This window comes from Sturnira hondurensis, unplaced genomic scaffold (genome assembly GCF_014824575.4).
Source record: "Sturnira hondurensis isolate 20B ecotype Veracruz unplaced genomic scaffold, ASM1482457v3 Scaffold0010128, whole genome shotgun sequence".
Classification (NCBI taxonomy): domain Eukaryota; kingdom Metazoa; phylum Chordata; class Mammalia; order Chiroptera; family Phyllostomidae; genus Sturnira; species Sturnira hondurensis.
Genome location: NW_028082759.1, coordinates 11,001,593 through 11,019,616, shown reverse-complemented (window position 1 = coordinate 11,019,616; position 18,024 = coordinate 11,001,593). Strand labels below are relative to the sequence as shown.

The following is an 18,024-nucleotide window of genomic DNA, read 5'->3' as shown; positions in this document are numbered from 1 at the left end:
TCAAAGCAACATACCAGGAATAAGAGCATAGCTGAGAAAGTTCAAGTCCAATCAACAATATTATACAGTGATTGAATAAAAAACAGTAGTAGCAAGGGGAACAGTCAGCATGGAATGTAAGAAAGCAAAAGCCAGATAGCCAGGTGTGTTTATCAGACCCTAGGTTGTTAGGGGAGAAAGACTCTGAGTGTGATGAACATAAACTTCACATTTATTTAGAAAAACATGTCCTGTTAAGGAGAAGTGCTTTCACCTCATTTTCATAAACAGGGAATATTTCATCCTAGTGAGTGAAATGCTTGTGGAGATTAACCATTTCCATTTGTTTTGACCTAAAGCCTATTCAAAACACCACCCACTTATTAATCTGGATTCCCTACTCATATAAACGTGTGCCCTGGTTGGGAAAAATGAAAATTTTAAATAATAAAAATGAGTAGCTCTCTTTGCGAATCAACATTCTGGTTCACACACCAGTCTACTAAAATTTAGTAACTCAGTCTCTTGAATTTGATCTATTCTAGGTGCTCTGACAAACGCTGCATTTCAAAAGCTAAAAAGCTAAGGGCCCACCCAGGCTGAGATAACCTGAGCCAAGTCATGCTGCCTATGAAAGACCTGCCTAAGCGGATGCCCTGGGTGACCCACAGCTTTGTCTCGTCTCTCACTGTGGCAGGAACTTCTATTTTCTTTACGTCTCCTCTGCGTTAGTTAACATGCTGGTCACTTTAAATATCCTATTTAGTCCTAACGCTTTAAGAAGGTATTATTTATCCCCCTTTCACAAATAAAAGTACACACACACACACACACACACACACACACACAAAACAACTTAGGTTCAGAGAGTTTAAGTAACCTGCCTAGGATCACACAGCTAACATCTGATTAAACAGATTTATCCAGGACTGTCTGACTGAAAAGATTTGGCTCTTTCCACTGGACCAAATTACCTCCATTCATTGTCAGAAAGCAAGGTTCTCCCTTACACTTTGCCAGAGTAACATCTGCCCTCTGGCTTGAGTTATTCACACCTCTTATTATTCTCCTAGTCTCCTTCTGTAATGATCTGGGTGCACACAGTTTTATTTTTCCTGCTGAATAGATAAAAACAACCTTGAAAAACTGCTGTCCTATTCATCTTCTTGATCTTCTAGCATCTAGTATAGTGTCTTGTAAACAAAAAATAGCAAGTCTTATTTTCTGAATAACAAAATGTAGCTATAGACTACAGAAAGCCAGCTGTCAAAACCATAAAGAAGAATCCCTTTAGTATGAGTCCAAGCAAATAAACATGAAAAGGGAATTTTTTTTCTTCCAGTAATTAAAAGAACAAACCAACTCCTTTAAAGGGGGACTGGTTCGTGAGCAGTGGGGCCCTGGGCAAACTGGATGGAGCTTTATGCAAAATCAATCCCAGTGGAGAAGGTGAGCGCAGGTGAGGGAGACAGGCTGGCCAGTAATGCAATGAGCTGGGAAGATGAAGAACATTGTCTCTAAAGGGCTGCGCAGGCTTTGGGGCCCTGACATAATGGACGTTGAGCATAGGCCTAGTTCAAGGACATTTTGGTTAGTGGAACTAAACAATGGGCTGAAATTTCTGGTCCAAGTTCAAGAACTAAGACCAGACTGGATCTGTAAATAGAGAGCATAGGTGTCTACTGCTGCAAGGTGAAGGAACAGACCAAAGCCAGGGACTGCTACACATGTGCTTGGGAAATCAATTACGCCTTAGAAGACTGTTTCATAAGGTGATTTAATCATTTTCCAATATAACAGATTAATCTGATGGGTTGGATTTTAAAAAGAGACAATGAAATTCATTTGCCCTTCCTGCACACACAGATAGAAAGCTACAAGACTTACAAAACTACTGTTTTATTCTCGGGGTGCCCAAGAGAGGACTGTATCCTTGAAGGGGCATCCTTGCTTCACAGCCGTGGCTGTCAGCCAGGGGACATGGACCATGTCTGGAGACATTTTTGGTTGTCACAACTGGGGATGGGTGGTACTACTGGTACTTAGTAGATAAAGGCCAGAGATGTTGCTTAACGTCCTACAATGCACAGGACAGCCCCACAACAAGCAATCACCTGGCCCGAAACGCCAACAGTGCCAAGGCTGAGAAACCCTGGTTTCTGTGCACCACCACCACCAGTCAAAGTCATCACCAAGATCGCCTGTTTGCCCAGAAGCAGAGAAATACAAGTACCATATGATTCCATTCATACGTGGCGTCTAATGAACAAAATATACTAACAAAATAGGAACAGAGTCATAGGTGAAGGGATTAAGCAAAAAAGGAAAAAACTCATAAACACAGACAACAGTGTGGTGATTACTAGCGGGAAGGAGGCGGGGAGGAAGAAGAGGGTACAGGAGGGGTAAATGGTGATGGGGGTAGTCTCAACTTGGAATGATGAACACACAATACACAAACAGATGATGTACTCGAGAACTGTCCACCTGAAATCTATATAATTTTATTAACCAATGTCACTCCTATATATTCAATAAAGAAGTAAAATAAGTCAGTAAAAATAAAACTGGAATATTAGTTCAACAGCAATGATAACCAAAACAGCAGCTACTATTTATTATTGCATGTTTAAATAAGCCAAATCCAAGCTAAGAAACTGCCCTAGATTTCATTTAATTCTTATGAAAATCCTGTGTGGTATTATCATTCCCATTTTACAAAGATGAAAAGGTCGTAACTTAGCCAGAGCCACATGGCAAATACGAAAGTTCTTACCACCAACACCCTATTGCCACTTCCCAAACTGACAGTTATTGTGTACAGAGAGGTATCTACAGACAACTGTAATGATAACAAGGTAATGACCTGAGGACAAAGATCTAAGTGAGCCTGGAGACAGAGCACGATGTGGGAGACAGACAGCTGTCTTCAGGAAAGGCCATTTCCACGATGAGTGGAGCGGCCATTACGCACCTGCTATCTTGCTTCCAACTCCTTGGCATGTCCTTAGCTTAGAAGAAGCAAGGGGGCAGTAAAATGTGCAGATCCAACAAGTTTCAGGATCGCTACACCAAAAGGAGAAAGTATTTGCGGAGGAATAATGGAGGCAAAACCAGAAATAAATAAATAGGTAAACAAGCAATGCATAATTTAATGTTACATCTATAAAGAATCTTTGAGATCAACAACTAATTGTAATTCCTTCCTGTTACAACAGTAAAACACAGGGCTTGGGGGAAAGGTCACTTGAGTAAGGTCATATGGCCATCCCCATAAAAATGACAGAGTAGCACTGTGGGCTGAAAACCACGGGAGGTCTCTCTGGTAGGACAAAAGAGGTTAGCTTAGGCTTACAAAGGACTCATAGGTTCCAACTCTCTTTAAAAATGGGCATTGTCTTACATAACTCAGTGCCATTATCATACCTATCAAGGTATATACCTATTGTTCAAGGTATACCTATTGTTCAAGATGAACAATAGTTCCTTCATACCGTCTAATATCCAGTTCATTATCGAATTTCCTTGTTTGTATCAGAATGTCTATTAGAGTTGGTTTGTTATACTAAGACCCAAATGAGGAACACACACACTTGTCTCTTCCTTTTCTTTTCATCTAGAGGCGAAATCCCTCCCTTTTTACTCTCCCATCATCGACTTACATAGAAACCAGGTCAGTTGTTTTACAAAATATCCCATAGTCTGGATTTGACTGTTAAACTTCCTTGTGTTGTCATTTAACTTACTCCTTTATCCCTGTACTTGCTGCACGTAAGAGAAACTTGAGAGAGTCAGGTTTCGCCTTTTTTGACAAGAACACTCCATTGGATTTCGTCTCATACTATGTCACGTCAGGAGACCCATGTCTGCCTTATCCTACCTTTCATGGTGCTAAGACCGACCACAGGGTTCAAACACCTTTCACCTGCTCTCAACTACTGATAAACACCCCCCCAATCAATCTAATGAGGGGCTGCAAGAGATGATTTTCAAGTTCTATCAGTCCAACCACATTTATTACCTGGAACTCTTCCCTCACCAACTAAACCATTTTGTGACTTTGAACTGTAGTTTGGAGAGGAAGAGCAAGATAACTATTTAATTCTTTCCTTTTACTTTCAATGTCAGAGTAAAGAGCTGGTGTCTCAGTTACTTCCAATAAAGTTTATTTCCAACTAAATTGGAACCAAATCCAAAAGTATATTTTTATGAAACAGTTAAACAAAATGAAATAGAAAAGATTCTGTGAACAATCCAACTAACATGTAAGGAGGACTGATCAGTGACCAGATCTATCCAGGGAAAGGGAGCTTCATCCAAAGACCTAGAACAACCACAGACCCTCAGAGGGAAAAGAGTTCATGGTGAAATTTTTTTTCCTTTGATAAATCAATAGAAAGATCTGTTCAGAGCTTTGATGTCTTTGCAAAATGATTACCTTTACTCCAAACATGACTTGAAGATAAATTTCGAACTGAGGTTTGACTTTTTAAAACTATACTTAAATAAGTTGACTAAACAGATAAAATGGCCTGTGAATACTATTAGTTAATAGAAATGCCCACTTAGATGGTTGTGATACCATTACAACTTCTTCTTCAATTAAATGAGGACAAAAATCATAGGTTGCAATATTAATTTCAGAAAAAATTAAGGTGAAAAGTACTAAGAATAATTATATGTGATAAAAAGCACAGTGAGCGACACATGCATGATCAGAATGAATGTATAAACCACACACACAAAACAGGTTGCTTAAAAGAAGAACAATTTAAAAATCTATGAAGGAACTAAAATAAATGTAATAGTAATAGATTCTCATCCCCACCGAGACACAAATAAATACAAACATATCTGAAAAATGTAAATTAGGTAAAAATTCATAGTTGTGGCAGTCCGTAAAAAGTAAATGGGTCTACAGATTTTAAATGAGGGGATAAAAATATGTGGTGCATTTACACGACAGAGTACTATGGGGCTGTAAACAAGAAGGAACTCTACAACAAATGGACCTGGAGAATACTATATGCTGAGTGAAATAAGCCAGTCAGAGGAAGACAAATACCACATGATTTCATTCATACGTGGAATCTAGCGAACAAAATATACTGACAAACACAATAAAACCAGAGACATGGATACGCGGAACAGACTGCCAGATCTCCGAGGGGAGTGTGGTGGGAGTCCTGGAGGAGATCAGCCAAAGAACATGTATGCATGGCCCATAAACCCAGACAGCAACGTGGTTAAGGCAATGTGGTACGGGGGGGACTGCCTGGAGGAAGGCAAAGGCAAGGTGAGGAGTTAGGGGACATCTGCAATAACGTCAACAATTAAAAAAGTAAAGGGAAAAAGTATTTTTTTAAGTGTTCGCTTCTCAAGTCTGAAAAATGTATTTAAAGAGGTAAACACCTCACTGTACAGTGACAGCCCCTGCCCCACCGGTCTCTGCTGCGTCGCTGACCATCCTTCTGCACGCTCATATCCCTGCTCCATGCATGAGGACACTCACTCCAAGGACAACTGGTCCACGGATACGGACCTTTGTCCTTACAGTTCTCGTCTCCTACAGGGTCATCAGGTCTGTCCTAGGATAGCTCCAGACGTCCTTGTTACTCTGCTCCCCGTATTGTTCCACAGAAACCTGCATTCCTCTGCTGGGGATGCCAAAGTACCATAGACGGGCTGCTTAAACACCAAAACGTATCTCCTCACAGTTCTGGAGGTGAGGGGTCTGAGATAAGGGGTCAAGAGGGCTGGTTCCTCCTGAGGGACAGGAGGGAAGAATACGCCAGCCTCCCTCAGTTTGTGGGTAGCCAATTTTTGCCTGGGTATGAGTTTACACCCAGATTTCCTCTTCTTATAAGGACAACATAGATGTCAGAATAAGGCCCACCCTAATGACCTTATTTTACTTTAATCACCTCTTTAAAGACAACCTCAAATATGGTCACATTCTGAGGTTAGGACTTCAACATATGAATTTTGGGGGAGACACATCTCAGTCCCTAACAGTATCTTTAAAATAATCCTCTCTTTGTTTAAGCTGAGTTAAGTGAGTGTCTATGGCTTGTTACAGAAAAAAACAGAACAGTTACACTTTCTAGGCCTCTATTATTTTTTAATTATTCATGTGTATCTTTCATACCTCCAAATATTTTAATCTACATGAGAACAATAATACGCTAATAATATGCTTTAAAAGTTCACTGAATTTTGCCAGACCAATTATCCTACAAACAATCGGTACAGAAAACATAAAAGGCACGGGGAAGAATACTGTGGCCGGCGCAGCGCCCAGATCCCCCTTCCGGACTGAAACATCCATTCTCCTAGCAACCAGGGCTGTTGGCGGCTGGCAGTTCACAGCGCAATTCGATCCCAAGAACTGCCGACAGAGCCTCCTCACCAAGCGAATGCCCCATCCTCGCAGGCGGCCTGCATCCAATCATGCGGAAGTCCAAGTGCCTCCGTTCAGAACACCTTTGAAGGCCACCCCAGCTTCTGAGAAACTTGCGGGACGCCTTGAGGCCCCCACTACAACTGCATTAGTCTGACTCCCCCTCTGCCCAATCCTACTTCCAGCCCACCTTGAGGTGTTGATCCTGATTCACTGCCCAATAAACTTCTTGCGCACAATCTCTCTTCACTAAAGATTATTTTCCAGATAATCTGATGTGCAGTATATTCTCCGACTAATACCGTAATGAAGATGAAAAAAAAGGAAAAATTAACCAGGTGCTGGGTTAATTTCCTCTTTTCCACTTCTTGCTTTTGAAGACTTCTGCCTATCTTCCTTGCTAGAGAAGAGGGTCCCTTTCTTCCCGGCCATGCCCTCTAACCTGCCTGGCGAGGCCGCTACTACCCCCACCCCTCCCCCACCGAGCAGGCACCTGCCCCCACCTGGCTACAGGGCTACAGGGCACAGGGCACCCCAAGCCCCAGCTCCTCCCCCTGGGTCCTGCTGCTGCACTTTAAAGACTGGTGGCTTGGTCCGAGTGAAAATCAAAGGAGAGAAAGGGGCGAAGCAGAGGAAGGTGAAGCCGTCCAGGAGAAGCTGGTCCTGCCCCTGTTCTGCCATCTGCCTGGGAGCCCGAGTCCAAGAAGCAGGAGTGCTAATTCTGAACACAGGGGGATGGGCCATGGTGGCTGCGTCTTCCTGCTGTCCCTTTTGCTGGGTGAGCCTCCACGGTGGGCTGGGGAGGGGAGGAGAGGGGGGTTTTTTTGGCTCAAGAAGTTACTGTTTAGAATAAGATGACGCTCTGCCCAGGTGATTTGACTTGTAACAATGTGCCCCAAGAAAATCCTGAGAGAATACTATATGCCAGTCACCTTTCCAAGTATCTTACATAACAGAGATCCCTGCCTTCGTGGGGCTTAGAATCAATGCACGTTTGAATATGTACGTCATCCAGCAGGTTAGGAAGTAACAGACACCATGACAGGGAAGGGGCTCTGGAGACCAGGGACAAGAGGAGTGTTGTCATTTCAAACAGGGTAGGAAGGCAAGGAAGGTTTCGTTAAGACGGAGTCATCTGAGCAAAGGTTTGAAGCAGATGAGTGATCTGGCTAAGAGGGTCTAGGAAACGAATTTCCAGCAGAGGGAATGGGAAGTGTAAACACTCTTCAGCGATTTCAGGCATAAGCTTGCTCGCTTATGTTTCTGGCCACTGGTGTTTCGAAAGCAGGGTAGGCTGAGAGTAGCCCAAAGATAACAGGTGGCAAAGAGGAAAGACACACAAATATTGCAAAATGCCAATTCAGTTAAAGAAAACAGGACAAAAATAAACAACTTATAAACCTTGACAGCATCTGAAGGCATCATCGTATTTACAACCAAACACCTTGATATTCCTGATGACAACCTTGATTCACCGAGTAAAAATTAAATTATATTCTATGTACACTCTAAAGAAGGCAGGGAGGTATGTAATAATTACCAAGATTTCCCACTAATGGGTAAACAGTTATAAAAATTTTGCCTTTACTACCAATTCGAGGAATTTAAATGTGTGGAAAGCCTCTCTGTTCACTGAATTTAGATATTGTGTTGTTATATATTAATGATACGATGTGTCTGTCTTAGGGTCTTGCTCTTCTTCCAAAAAGAAAGATCCACCGCCAGGTGAGTGGTCTCAATTTGGGCTCAAAACTGCTGGGTTTGGAACTGGAATAGGATGGCGTATGGAGCGGGGCAGGAAGCAGGTCCTAGAAATGGGATTTGGGGGATGATAAGAAAATGGGGACAATGGGACACTCAGACCCACATTTCCCTCTCTCTTCTTTCTCTAGTGTGTGGACAACCTGCGTACTCAGGCCGTATCGTGGGTGGACAGGATTCGCTGAGGGGCGCTGGCCTTGGCAGGTCAGCCTGCACTTCAGCCCGACTCAGGTCTCTGGAGGTTGCCTCATCAGTGACAGGTGGATCCTGACTGCAGCACACTGCATACAAACGTGAGTTCCAGCTAATGGCCAATATTTGAATGATTTCCTGAATGAACCCACAGACGAATGAAAGTGGTAAGATGGGTAGGTGGAAACCCTGGTCACCTTGGACGAGGGACAGGACACAGAGGTGGAAAAAGAAATAAATAATGAAAACGGGCACTGTGTTAGAAACTTTTCTTTTTGCCAAATGAATTCCTAAACACCAGTCAGGGAGATCTGTCTTAAGCTTTTGGGGGGATGTAAACTCACAACCTGAGCGTTTTCTCAGAAATGCTAAAAAAAGCAAGGTGCTGTATGGTGAGCAGTCTAGGGAGAAGCCCATGGAAAGCTAATGTTTCTAGCCAATAGCCAGTGAAGACGCGAAGTCTACCAACATAAGAGTTGAGAAACATCCTCCCTGAGTGGAACCTCGAGATGACTACAGCCTATGCAGCCTCATGGAAGACCCTGAGCCAGAGGCACCCAGTCACACCTGATTCCTGGCTCACAGAAACTGTGAGATAAGTGTATGTTTGTATGATAACATACAGCTTGTATGTTAACATACCTCTAAGCTTGTATGATAACTTGTTATTCAACAAAAGATAACTAATATATACAGAAACCACAATGATGGGATTTTTCAGTAACAGCACTGAAAGCCCCCCACAAAAATAGAGAAATAACTTTAAAATACTAAGAGAAAATTATTTCCAACCTAGAAATTTACCTGTACACAAACTATCGCCTATGTGTGGGATAGAAATAAGATTTTAATTTTATTTATTTATTTATTTATTTATCTCTAGAAGGGAAGAGACGGAGAGAGGGAGCAAAATATCAATGTATGGTTGCTTCTCGTGCATCCCCTGCCAGGAACTGGCCTGCAACCCAGGCATGTGCCCTGACTGGGAATCGAACCGTGATCGTGTGGTTCGCAGGCCCGCGCTCAATCCACTGAGGTACACCAGCCAGGTAGAAATAAGATATTATCAAATATACAAAATAGCAAAAATATTGCCTCTCGTGCACATTTTCTCAGGAAGCCACAGGCAAATGTGCTTCAACAAAATAAAGAGGGAAAAACAGGGAAACATGGGATCCAGAAAAAAGGGGATACAACATAAAAGGGAATCCCAGGAAAATAATTTTAAAAACTGCCAAGATTGGAATTGGAGCAAGAGGGCAGGTGGCTAAAAAAAAGTATTGCCCTGGCTGCTGCAGCTCAGTGGACTGAGTACCGGCCTGCAAACGAGAGGGTCGCTGGTTTGGTTCCCAGTCGGGGCACATGCCTGGGTTGTGGGCCAGGTCCCCGGTGGGGGGTGCATGAGAGGCAGCCACGCACTGATGTTTCTCTCCCTCTCTTTCTCTCTCTTCCCCTCTCTCTAAAAATAAATAAATAAAATCTTTTTTTTTAAGTATTGCTAAAATGCCTGGAGATTTTAACATACTGAGAGCTTTACACTTCTGGCAGACAGCTTGGGGGATGAACAATCACCAATAAGTAATCAGAAAACAATACAAAGAAGTGAGACCCCATTATTAACTCCAGGACAAGCAAAAAAATTATAAGAAATGTATTCACAGGACCCAAAAGGATCCAGATGTAAATAATGTTTACATGGTCACAATAACACATAAATACTGATCTAACAAAAAGTTACAATCCTTGGTTAGGAGGCTGCTGAAAAGGAAGTGGGAAGGTGGCAGTGATTACTGGTTCAATCCTCACCTTGCAAAGTAGGAAGACCATATTGTAATATAAACTAATACCAATAAAGAGAGTTCCTTAAAAATACCACGGAAGATACTTAAAAGCCATAGCTAAGAGCTGAAAGAGATTGCCTTTGGAAAAGTGTGAACTAAGAACAGTAGGGCAGAGAATTATTTACTCATTTGTTTACTTAGTGTCTCTTATCAAGCTACTTGACATTTTAAATAGTATATATATATATATATATATATATATATATATATAACTTTGGTGATTATACTTCATTTTGCATTGTTATTTAAAAATAAACCTCTAGCATTCAGAAATCAAAACTGGCAATAATGTAGCTCAGTGGATTGAGTGCGGGTCTGGGAACCACATGATCGCGGTTCGATTCCCAGTCAGGGCACATGCCTGGGTTGCAGGCCAGTTCCCAGTGGGGAACACATGAGAGGCAACCATACATTGATATTTCTCTCCTTCTCTCCTTCCCTTCCCCTCTAAAGATAAATAAATAAAATCTTTAATAAATAAGTAAATAAACCTGGCAATAAAAAAGACCAACGACTATTAAGCATATAGGTGATGGCTGAAACCATGGAGAATGGGAGGGGCAAACAAGAGAGCCAGAGGGAAAACGCAGGGCAAAAGGCTGGCCATAAGCACATAAGAAGATATCACAGGAACGGTAAACAACAACTAGTCATCAGGAAGGGCAGGAAGGAGAAAAGGCAGGCAAACCAACCCTAGCCCAAGTCAGAAGCAGCCTAGTTAATTCTCAGTGTTGTACCTGCCTCTCTTACAGTCTCACTGCGTGCTCCGCCCAAGCAGCTTGTTCTGACCCAACTGTAACAGATATGCTCCCCTTCCCCTTAGGACCTGGATTCCTTGGTTATACACTGTGTCGCTGGGATCACTTAAAGTAAGCTATCCTAATGACCTTACAAATCATCATGTGTCCCAAATCATTTTCCACCCCAAGTCCCAAGATACAACTGCAGACATCGCCTTATTGAAGCTGGTCCGTACAGTTACCTTCACTTCTTCCATCCTGCCCATCTGCCTGCCCAGTATCACAAAGCAGCTGAATATTCCTGGCTCTTGCTGGGCGACTGGATGGGGAAAAGTTAATGAAAATGAAGGTAAGACTGGGTAGAGAAAGGGGATGTTTTATGGCACTCTCTTGTACCCACCCATTTCAGATGGTTCAGATTCAAGATACAGCATTACTAAGGCAAGTATTTTTTGACAAAACCAGATCAACCTATTGATATTATCTGTACATCTCCAAATACAATGTATTTTTGACATTTTATGTTTATTTACTCTTATATCCTGACTATAGAGTCTAGCTGTAACTGCAAGAGCAGATACTAGCAATTTAATCACATAATTACCTCTCTGAGACAGAAGTTAACAAACATGATTTAATGTTTGGAGAGAGTGTAGTGTTTGCTTAACAGTGTCTGTGTCACCTTTTCCCCAAGATGGAGTAAAGACAAAACAGAAAATGATTTGGGGCAGAAAAGTAGTAAAGGAAAAAGTTTCGGAATACTTACATCTTTTCTTAATCAAAACATATCTGAATTTCTCTTTATTTGCAACGCTAGGAATACTCTATATCGGCACGTTTTAAAAACCTCAAACAAACAGAAATAATTTTGAACTGTCCATTGTTTTAGATTTCAGTGTACCAAAAACATTCTTCCACTAGCACATACAGTTAGAAAGTGATCATATTCTGCTTTGAGATTCTTATTTGGAAATTTTGCACATCATGACTGAATGCTGCCCATGCACCTTTCAGATTGCTTTTCCTTTCATTTCTGTCTGTTTCTACAGATACTGATTATACTTCCACCCTCCAGGAAGCAGAAGTACCCATCATCGACCGCCAAACTTGTGAATCTATGTACAACTCAATCAGCTTAGTCTTGCCAAACTTAGAGCCGATGATCAAGAAAGACATGATATGTGCTGGTGATGTTCATAAAAAGAAGGATACCTGCAAGGTTAGGTTTGCTGTTGAAATTTTTTAACATAAGTTCTTAATGGGAATCCAGGTATTCCTATGTGTAAACAACAGTGGTTTAGGAAATCAGGATACAAGGGTTCTGACAATAATTCTCGTGTTACCCTAGACAAATCACTTAACTTTTAGCTATGAATTTAATCTCTTCAACTGCGGATCTAGAGCAATGCTAAACTAACCACTGGTCACTGGGTTTTTACAAACTCCTAAATTTTTCTAAATATATTAGGAGGCTGATACAGAATTGCCAACTTTTTTTTTCAAGTAATAACATTTCATTCTACACATAAAAGACATCATCCCACTGTCTCCTGATCATAACTGTCTGATTTAAAAACAGCCTTCATTTGTGTCTTCCTCCGTTGAGTATGACAAGTTCTTTTGATCTGGCTGCTTTCAATTTTCCTTCATATTCGACTGTCAGAAGTTTGACTGTGATGTGCTCGGGATGATTTTCTTTATATTTGTCCTATCTGGGATTTGTTGAGTTTCCGGCTTTTTTAATCTATTCTTTTATCTTTCATCAAAACTTAAAAAAATTATGCATTATTTCTTCAAATATTATTCTGCCTCATTTCTCTATTTTCCTCTTTTCATTAAAACCACAAATGTATGTTATACTTTTTAATATTTTCATACAGTTCTGAATCTATTCATTTTACTTCTATCTTTTTTTCTTCTTCAAGATACTCTAAATTAATCCATATTCTCTTTAAAGATCATTAGCTCTTTCTGCTGTCATATATTTCTCTGTTAAGTTCATCTAGTGAAGTTTTTCAGGTATTTTATTTTTTATTTCTAGTACGCTCAGTTTTATTTCTTCTCTCTCTCTCTCTCTCTCTCACACACACACACATACACATACTTTTCTGTATCTCTACCAAGATTTCCTATCTGTATATTTATTATTTGCATATCAAACAATGAGACATTGCTTCACATTCACTAGGATGGCTACAATCAACATAGATAATGACAAGAGTTGACAAGGATGTGGGAAAACTGGAATTTGCATACACCTAGCGGTCATGTAAAGTGGTACAGCTACTTTGGAAAATTGTCTATTAGTTCCTCGAAAGGTTAAATATAGAGTTACCATATGACCCAGGAATTCCACTCCTAGTTATACACACTAAAGAAATACCGACATATGTCTATATAAAACCTTGGGCACAAAAAGTTCTTAACAGCTTTATTCATAACAGCCAAAAAGTGAAACAACCCAAAATGTCCACCAACTGACGACCAGATAAACAAAAGGCAGTGTGCCCACATAATGGAATGTTATTCAGCCATTCAAAGAAATGGGGTAGTAATACATACTGCAACCTAGATGAACCTTGCAAAGAGTATGCTTAATGAAAGAAGCCTGACACAAAAGATCGCATATATTATTCCATCTATACTAAATGTCCAGATTATACAAATTCATAAGGCAGAAGGTAGGTCATTGGTTGGCCTAGGACTGGAGGGGTGGGAGGAAATGAGAGTGACTGCTAATGGGTATGGGGTTTCTATTGGAGGTGATGACAGTGTTCTAAAATGCAATGTGGTGATGGTTGAACAACACTGTGAATATACTAAAAAACTGGTACCCTTTGAATGGATGCATTGTAATGCATGTGAATTATATCAATAAGGGTGTTACAGAAAGGAAAAGCAAGAATGAAAGACACACCACCAACTACTTATCACTTATATAACAGATTATTTGGACACCAAAAAAGGCTGTAAGAAGCAAAGAATATAAAATTAAGGGCAATTCATTCAAATGAATAACTTAAGTGAAAAAAAACACATCACATTAATTTCTCTTAGCACGAATATTTTGGAAGTACTGATATACAGATTTAGCTAAAATCTCTGCCAATTTCAAATTCTATGATTCTGTAATTCTCATGATCTCCCCCTACTACAGCAGAAAGCCCAGCTCCCTCTAGAGTTCTGTAGCTCCACAGGCTCCATCCACTGTCCCATTCTAAGGAACTCTCTCCACCGCTTGTAACGGCTCTCCTAGTCATGGTCTTTTTCACTATGCTCATGACCTTTATTATCTCTTCCTTAGGGGGATTCTGGAGGGCCTCTGTCATGTCATAGTGATGACTCATGGACCGTGACAGGACTGGTAAGCTGGGATTCCGATGTGGTGAATCTCTTCCCGGGGTCTACACCAATGTGACCTAGTATCAAAAATGGATTGAAGCCATTATTTCGAGAGCTGATGTTTGGGGGCCAACAAGCTGGACTTACCTGACTTTCTGTTCCCTATTTTACTGTTCTATCTGGCTCTTCTAGGACCCTCCTGGGCCTTGGGTCTAACATTTTACCAGGAAACTAGGCAGGCAAAGCTGAAGCCATCAGCCAAGTACAGGGCCAGGGAGGGAATGCATGGAGAATAAACCTCAGGGCCAGAGAACTCACAGGAGAGTCCCTGGAAACTCTGGATAGCTTCATTAAAACGATTAGAAATAATTCTGGGATCTTGATTTTATATTTTAGTGGCTGGAATGTAAGCAGCTGAGAAATAAGGTTGCCACTTCTAAGCATGGCATTCTTTATCCCTACCTGTGCATCTTGCTTGCAAGGCAAGAAAGACGACTTCTGTGAGTAAGTATTTATGAAAATGAATTAAATGGCTACTGAAGAAGCAGGCAAGAAAAAAGTACCTGTGAAGGCAAAACGGAAGGACATCAAGGAAATAAATTAAGGGTTTATTGCAGGCTGCATTGTAGTCTCCTTGCCTGGTCTCTATCTCTTACGTCCTCTCCCATCATATGCTTTCCCTCTGTAGCGAGAGGTCTAGTAAGAAATGAATTTATGTAGTTCAGCTCTGCAACTTCCAGAAATTTTTACTCTTTGAAATTATCAGTGTAACCTACTGCCAAAAATGGATTAATGCCATGATCACAAGAACTGAAGTCTTGGCTTTTAATAATCTGGACCACTCCAGGCTGTTTAGTACCAATTCTACAGTAAAGTATAAATGTTTATAAGGAAGAGATTATATTCCCTACTTAAATAGCATGCTACAAACTGTCATCTCAGCAGTAGCAGTTTTCTTTTTTTTTTAAATATTTTTGTTTATTTATCTTTAGAGGGAAAGGGAAGGAGAGAGGGAGAGAAATATCAATGTTTGGTTGCCTCTCATGCGTCTGCTGCCGGGAACCGGGAATCGGGAACTGGCCTGCAACCCAGGCATGTGCCCTGACTGGGAATCGAGCTGTGATCGTGTGGTTCGCAGGCCCGCGCTCAATCCACTGAGCTACACCAGCCAGGGCAATAGCATGATTCTTTTTGTTAAACAATTAGATAATCTATAGCATTCCTTTAGCTCAGAGCTAAGTTTTAAACTTGAGCTCAGTTGTCATTCTTATTTTAGATTAAGTATAGTTCTACTCATAACCCTTTTGAAGATTTTGTTCATTTATCTTTAGGGGGGATGGGTGACAGAAAGAGAGAGAGAGAAACATCAATGTATTGCTGCCTCTCCCATGCCCCAAACCAGGAACCTGGCCTGGAACCCAGGCATGTGCCCTGACTGGGAATCGAACCACGACCCTCTGATTCACAGGCCCGTGCTCAATTCACTGAGCCCAGCCAGGGCTCACAACCCCTTTTTATTTAAATCACCCATTTCTCATCTGAATGAACTTAAGTTTTATCACATCTGTGTAAGTCAACATTCAAAAAAATTCTGGAGTTAAATAAATACATTTAATACTAAGTGAGGGTAGGTTTGGAAACTTAAAATCCTTGCTCACCCGTACCTTCACCTCTCACTTAGCCTACTTCAACAGCCTCTCAAGTGGTACTCCCACATCCTTCCCCTCACTCACACCTACGCTAAACTCCCTCTATTCTCCACAGTATTCAGACTGTGGAGACTGTTTTAAAAATAAAGGTATGTTTTACACTCGTCTTTCCCTTGCCCTTGCTTACAGCAAAGTCCTCGATAGGACCCACCAAACCCTGTCCGATTTGGCCCCAGCCTGTCCCTGCAGCCTCATTGGCCTCACTCCATCCTGCTCCATAAGCTTTCACTTCCTCAAATACTCCAAGCCCCCTCTCAGCTTGTGACTTATCCCTCTTTCCTGCTGCCTTCACTTACTTAACTCTTGTGCCTTAAGATCTCAGTTTACCTTTCACCTCCTTCCTCAAGGAGGCTGTCCCCAGCTCGACCGATGAGATCAGTAGATGTATGATATGTATTCTCAAAGCACTATGGAGTCCCCCTTCACAGGACTCAGCATAGCTATCATTGAACATTCGTTTGTACAGTCTTTTCCTTAACATATGTCTTACTGAAATGTGTGGTCCACAAGAGAAGGAATTTTTGTTTTTGCCAGTCCCCGTATCCCAGTCTGAAATACTGGCTGAGTGAGTGAATGCATGTGTGTGAGGGAGTAACACTCAGCCGCTTTGTCCCCGCAGCTGACAGTCACCTGGGGGTTTTCTTTCCTGAGGTAGCCCAGAACCTGGCACAGTGTCTTAACTCCAGTAGGTTTCAAATATTACTTAAATAAAATGATGAGGAAAGAACAGAATGTTTCAGCCCATTCTCTCCAACCGTAAGGAACAAAGGAAAGAGTACACAAAGCAGCTGAAAGGTTTCTCAAAGCAAGAATTCAGGTGAAGCTCTAGAATGACACAGAGGGCAAAGTAAAATGGCAGCCAAAAGAAAAGAACAAGAGAAAGAAAGGAGGGGCAAGGAGAGAGGAAAAGACTAAAATAAAGAACTGAAGGCCAACAAATAAGAGGAGAAAGCCCACAAATACATGAATCAGAAGGACACAGCCAGAGGATATAAAGAAGGTCAAGAGCTCTGGCTGGTGTGGCTCAGTGGATTCGGCACCAGCCTGAGAACCAAAGGGTTGGGTTGCGAGTTCAATTCCCAGTCAGGGCACATGCCTGGGTTGCAGGCCAGGTCCCCAGTAAGGGGTATGTGAAAAGCCACCACACACTCCCCCCCTCCCTTTCTCTCTCTCTAAAAATAAATTTAAAAAATATTTTTTAAATGTTACACAAATATCTAACACAGTTCAAATCCCCACGTGACTGTCTTATCACTCTTACCCAATACACTCCTCATGATTAAGGATGTGTCAATATGCCTGACTCCTTTTTAAATGTTTATACAGATGTATACTTTTTTTAAACTTGCCTTTTAAAATTGAGCTTGCTTTTTAAAATTAGTTTATAATAACAGAAAATTGTGTTTACAACTGCAAAGCTTCAAAGTTAAGAGACATTCGATTCATTTCATCAAAAAATTCCATATAACTAGGCTAAATAAAGAGAAAAGATAGCAGTTGATTGATCAAAGAAAGTTTGTGTCAATGAATTTTAAATAATGAAAAGATTTTGGCCTTAATATTTTAAATTCCTAGAGCATTTCCAAAGGCAAGAATTTGGGTTTTAAAAGAAACTGCCCATCCCCTGAGTTTAGTGAAGCTATGTTTATTTCTGAGACACGAGCTAACATGAAAGGAGATAGTGTTTTTAATGCATTTGTTTCATATTCTTATTGTTCAGAAGCTACTGTGTTGGTATCATCATGAAAAATATGTTGGCTCACTTAAAGAGGCCCAATAAACTAGTTCCAAAATGGGTACCTGTTTAACTTCTAAAAACAGGCCACAGAGAAAGCAAAACAAAACCAATGTCTGTCTACCTGTCTTTGGAGCCCATGTGGCTTGGCCAAGCCCTTCTAAGAAGTAACAATCCACTTAACATCCAGAGGAGGCATCCTATTGTCGGACCACAGTCAATACTGCACACAGTCAGCTCTGTACAGTATGTTTCATCAAGTGTTTGAGTGTCTACGAGTGAAAAACATCTACCAAATACCGTGCGAGTTCAAAAAATTTGCTCT

At 41.1% G+C, this 18,024-nt stretch overlaps 2 protein-coding genes across 5 annotated transcripts in view; one reads left to right on the top strand and one right to left on the bottom strand.

The window, feature by feature from the left end:
• SH3D19 (SH3 domain containing 19) overlaps positions 1-18,024 on the bottom strand; it is a 150,817-nt gene that overhangs the window by 117,143 nt on the left and 15,650 nt on the right. The gene's annotated exons all lie outside the window — the stretch shown is intronic.
• Positions 5,114-14,600, top strand: PRSS48 (serine protease 48). Its single transcript, XM_037058224.1, is given in 9 exon segments — positions 5,114-5,275; positions 5,620-5,704; positions 8,272-8,316; positions 8,319-8,433; positions 10,997-11,262; positions 11,963-12,132; positions 14,218-14,284; positions 14,287-14,381; positions 14,384-14,600. Coding segments are annotated over 9 exon segments (1,173 nt in total). The 3' UTR covers positions 14,552-14,600.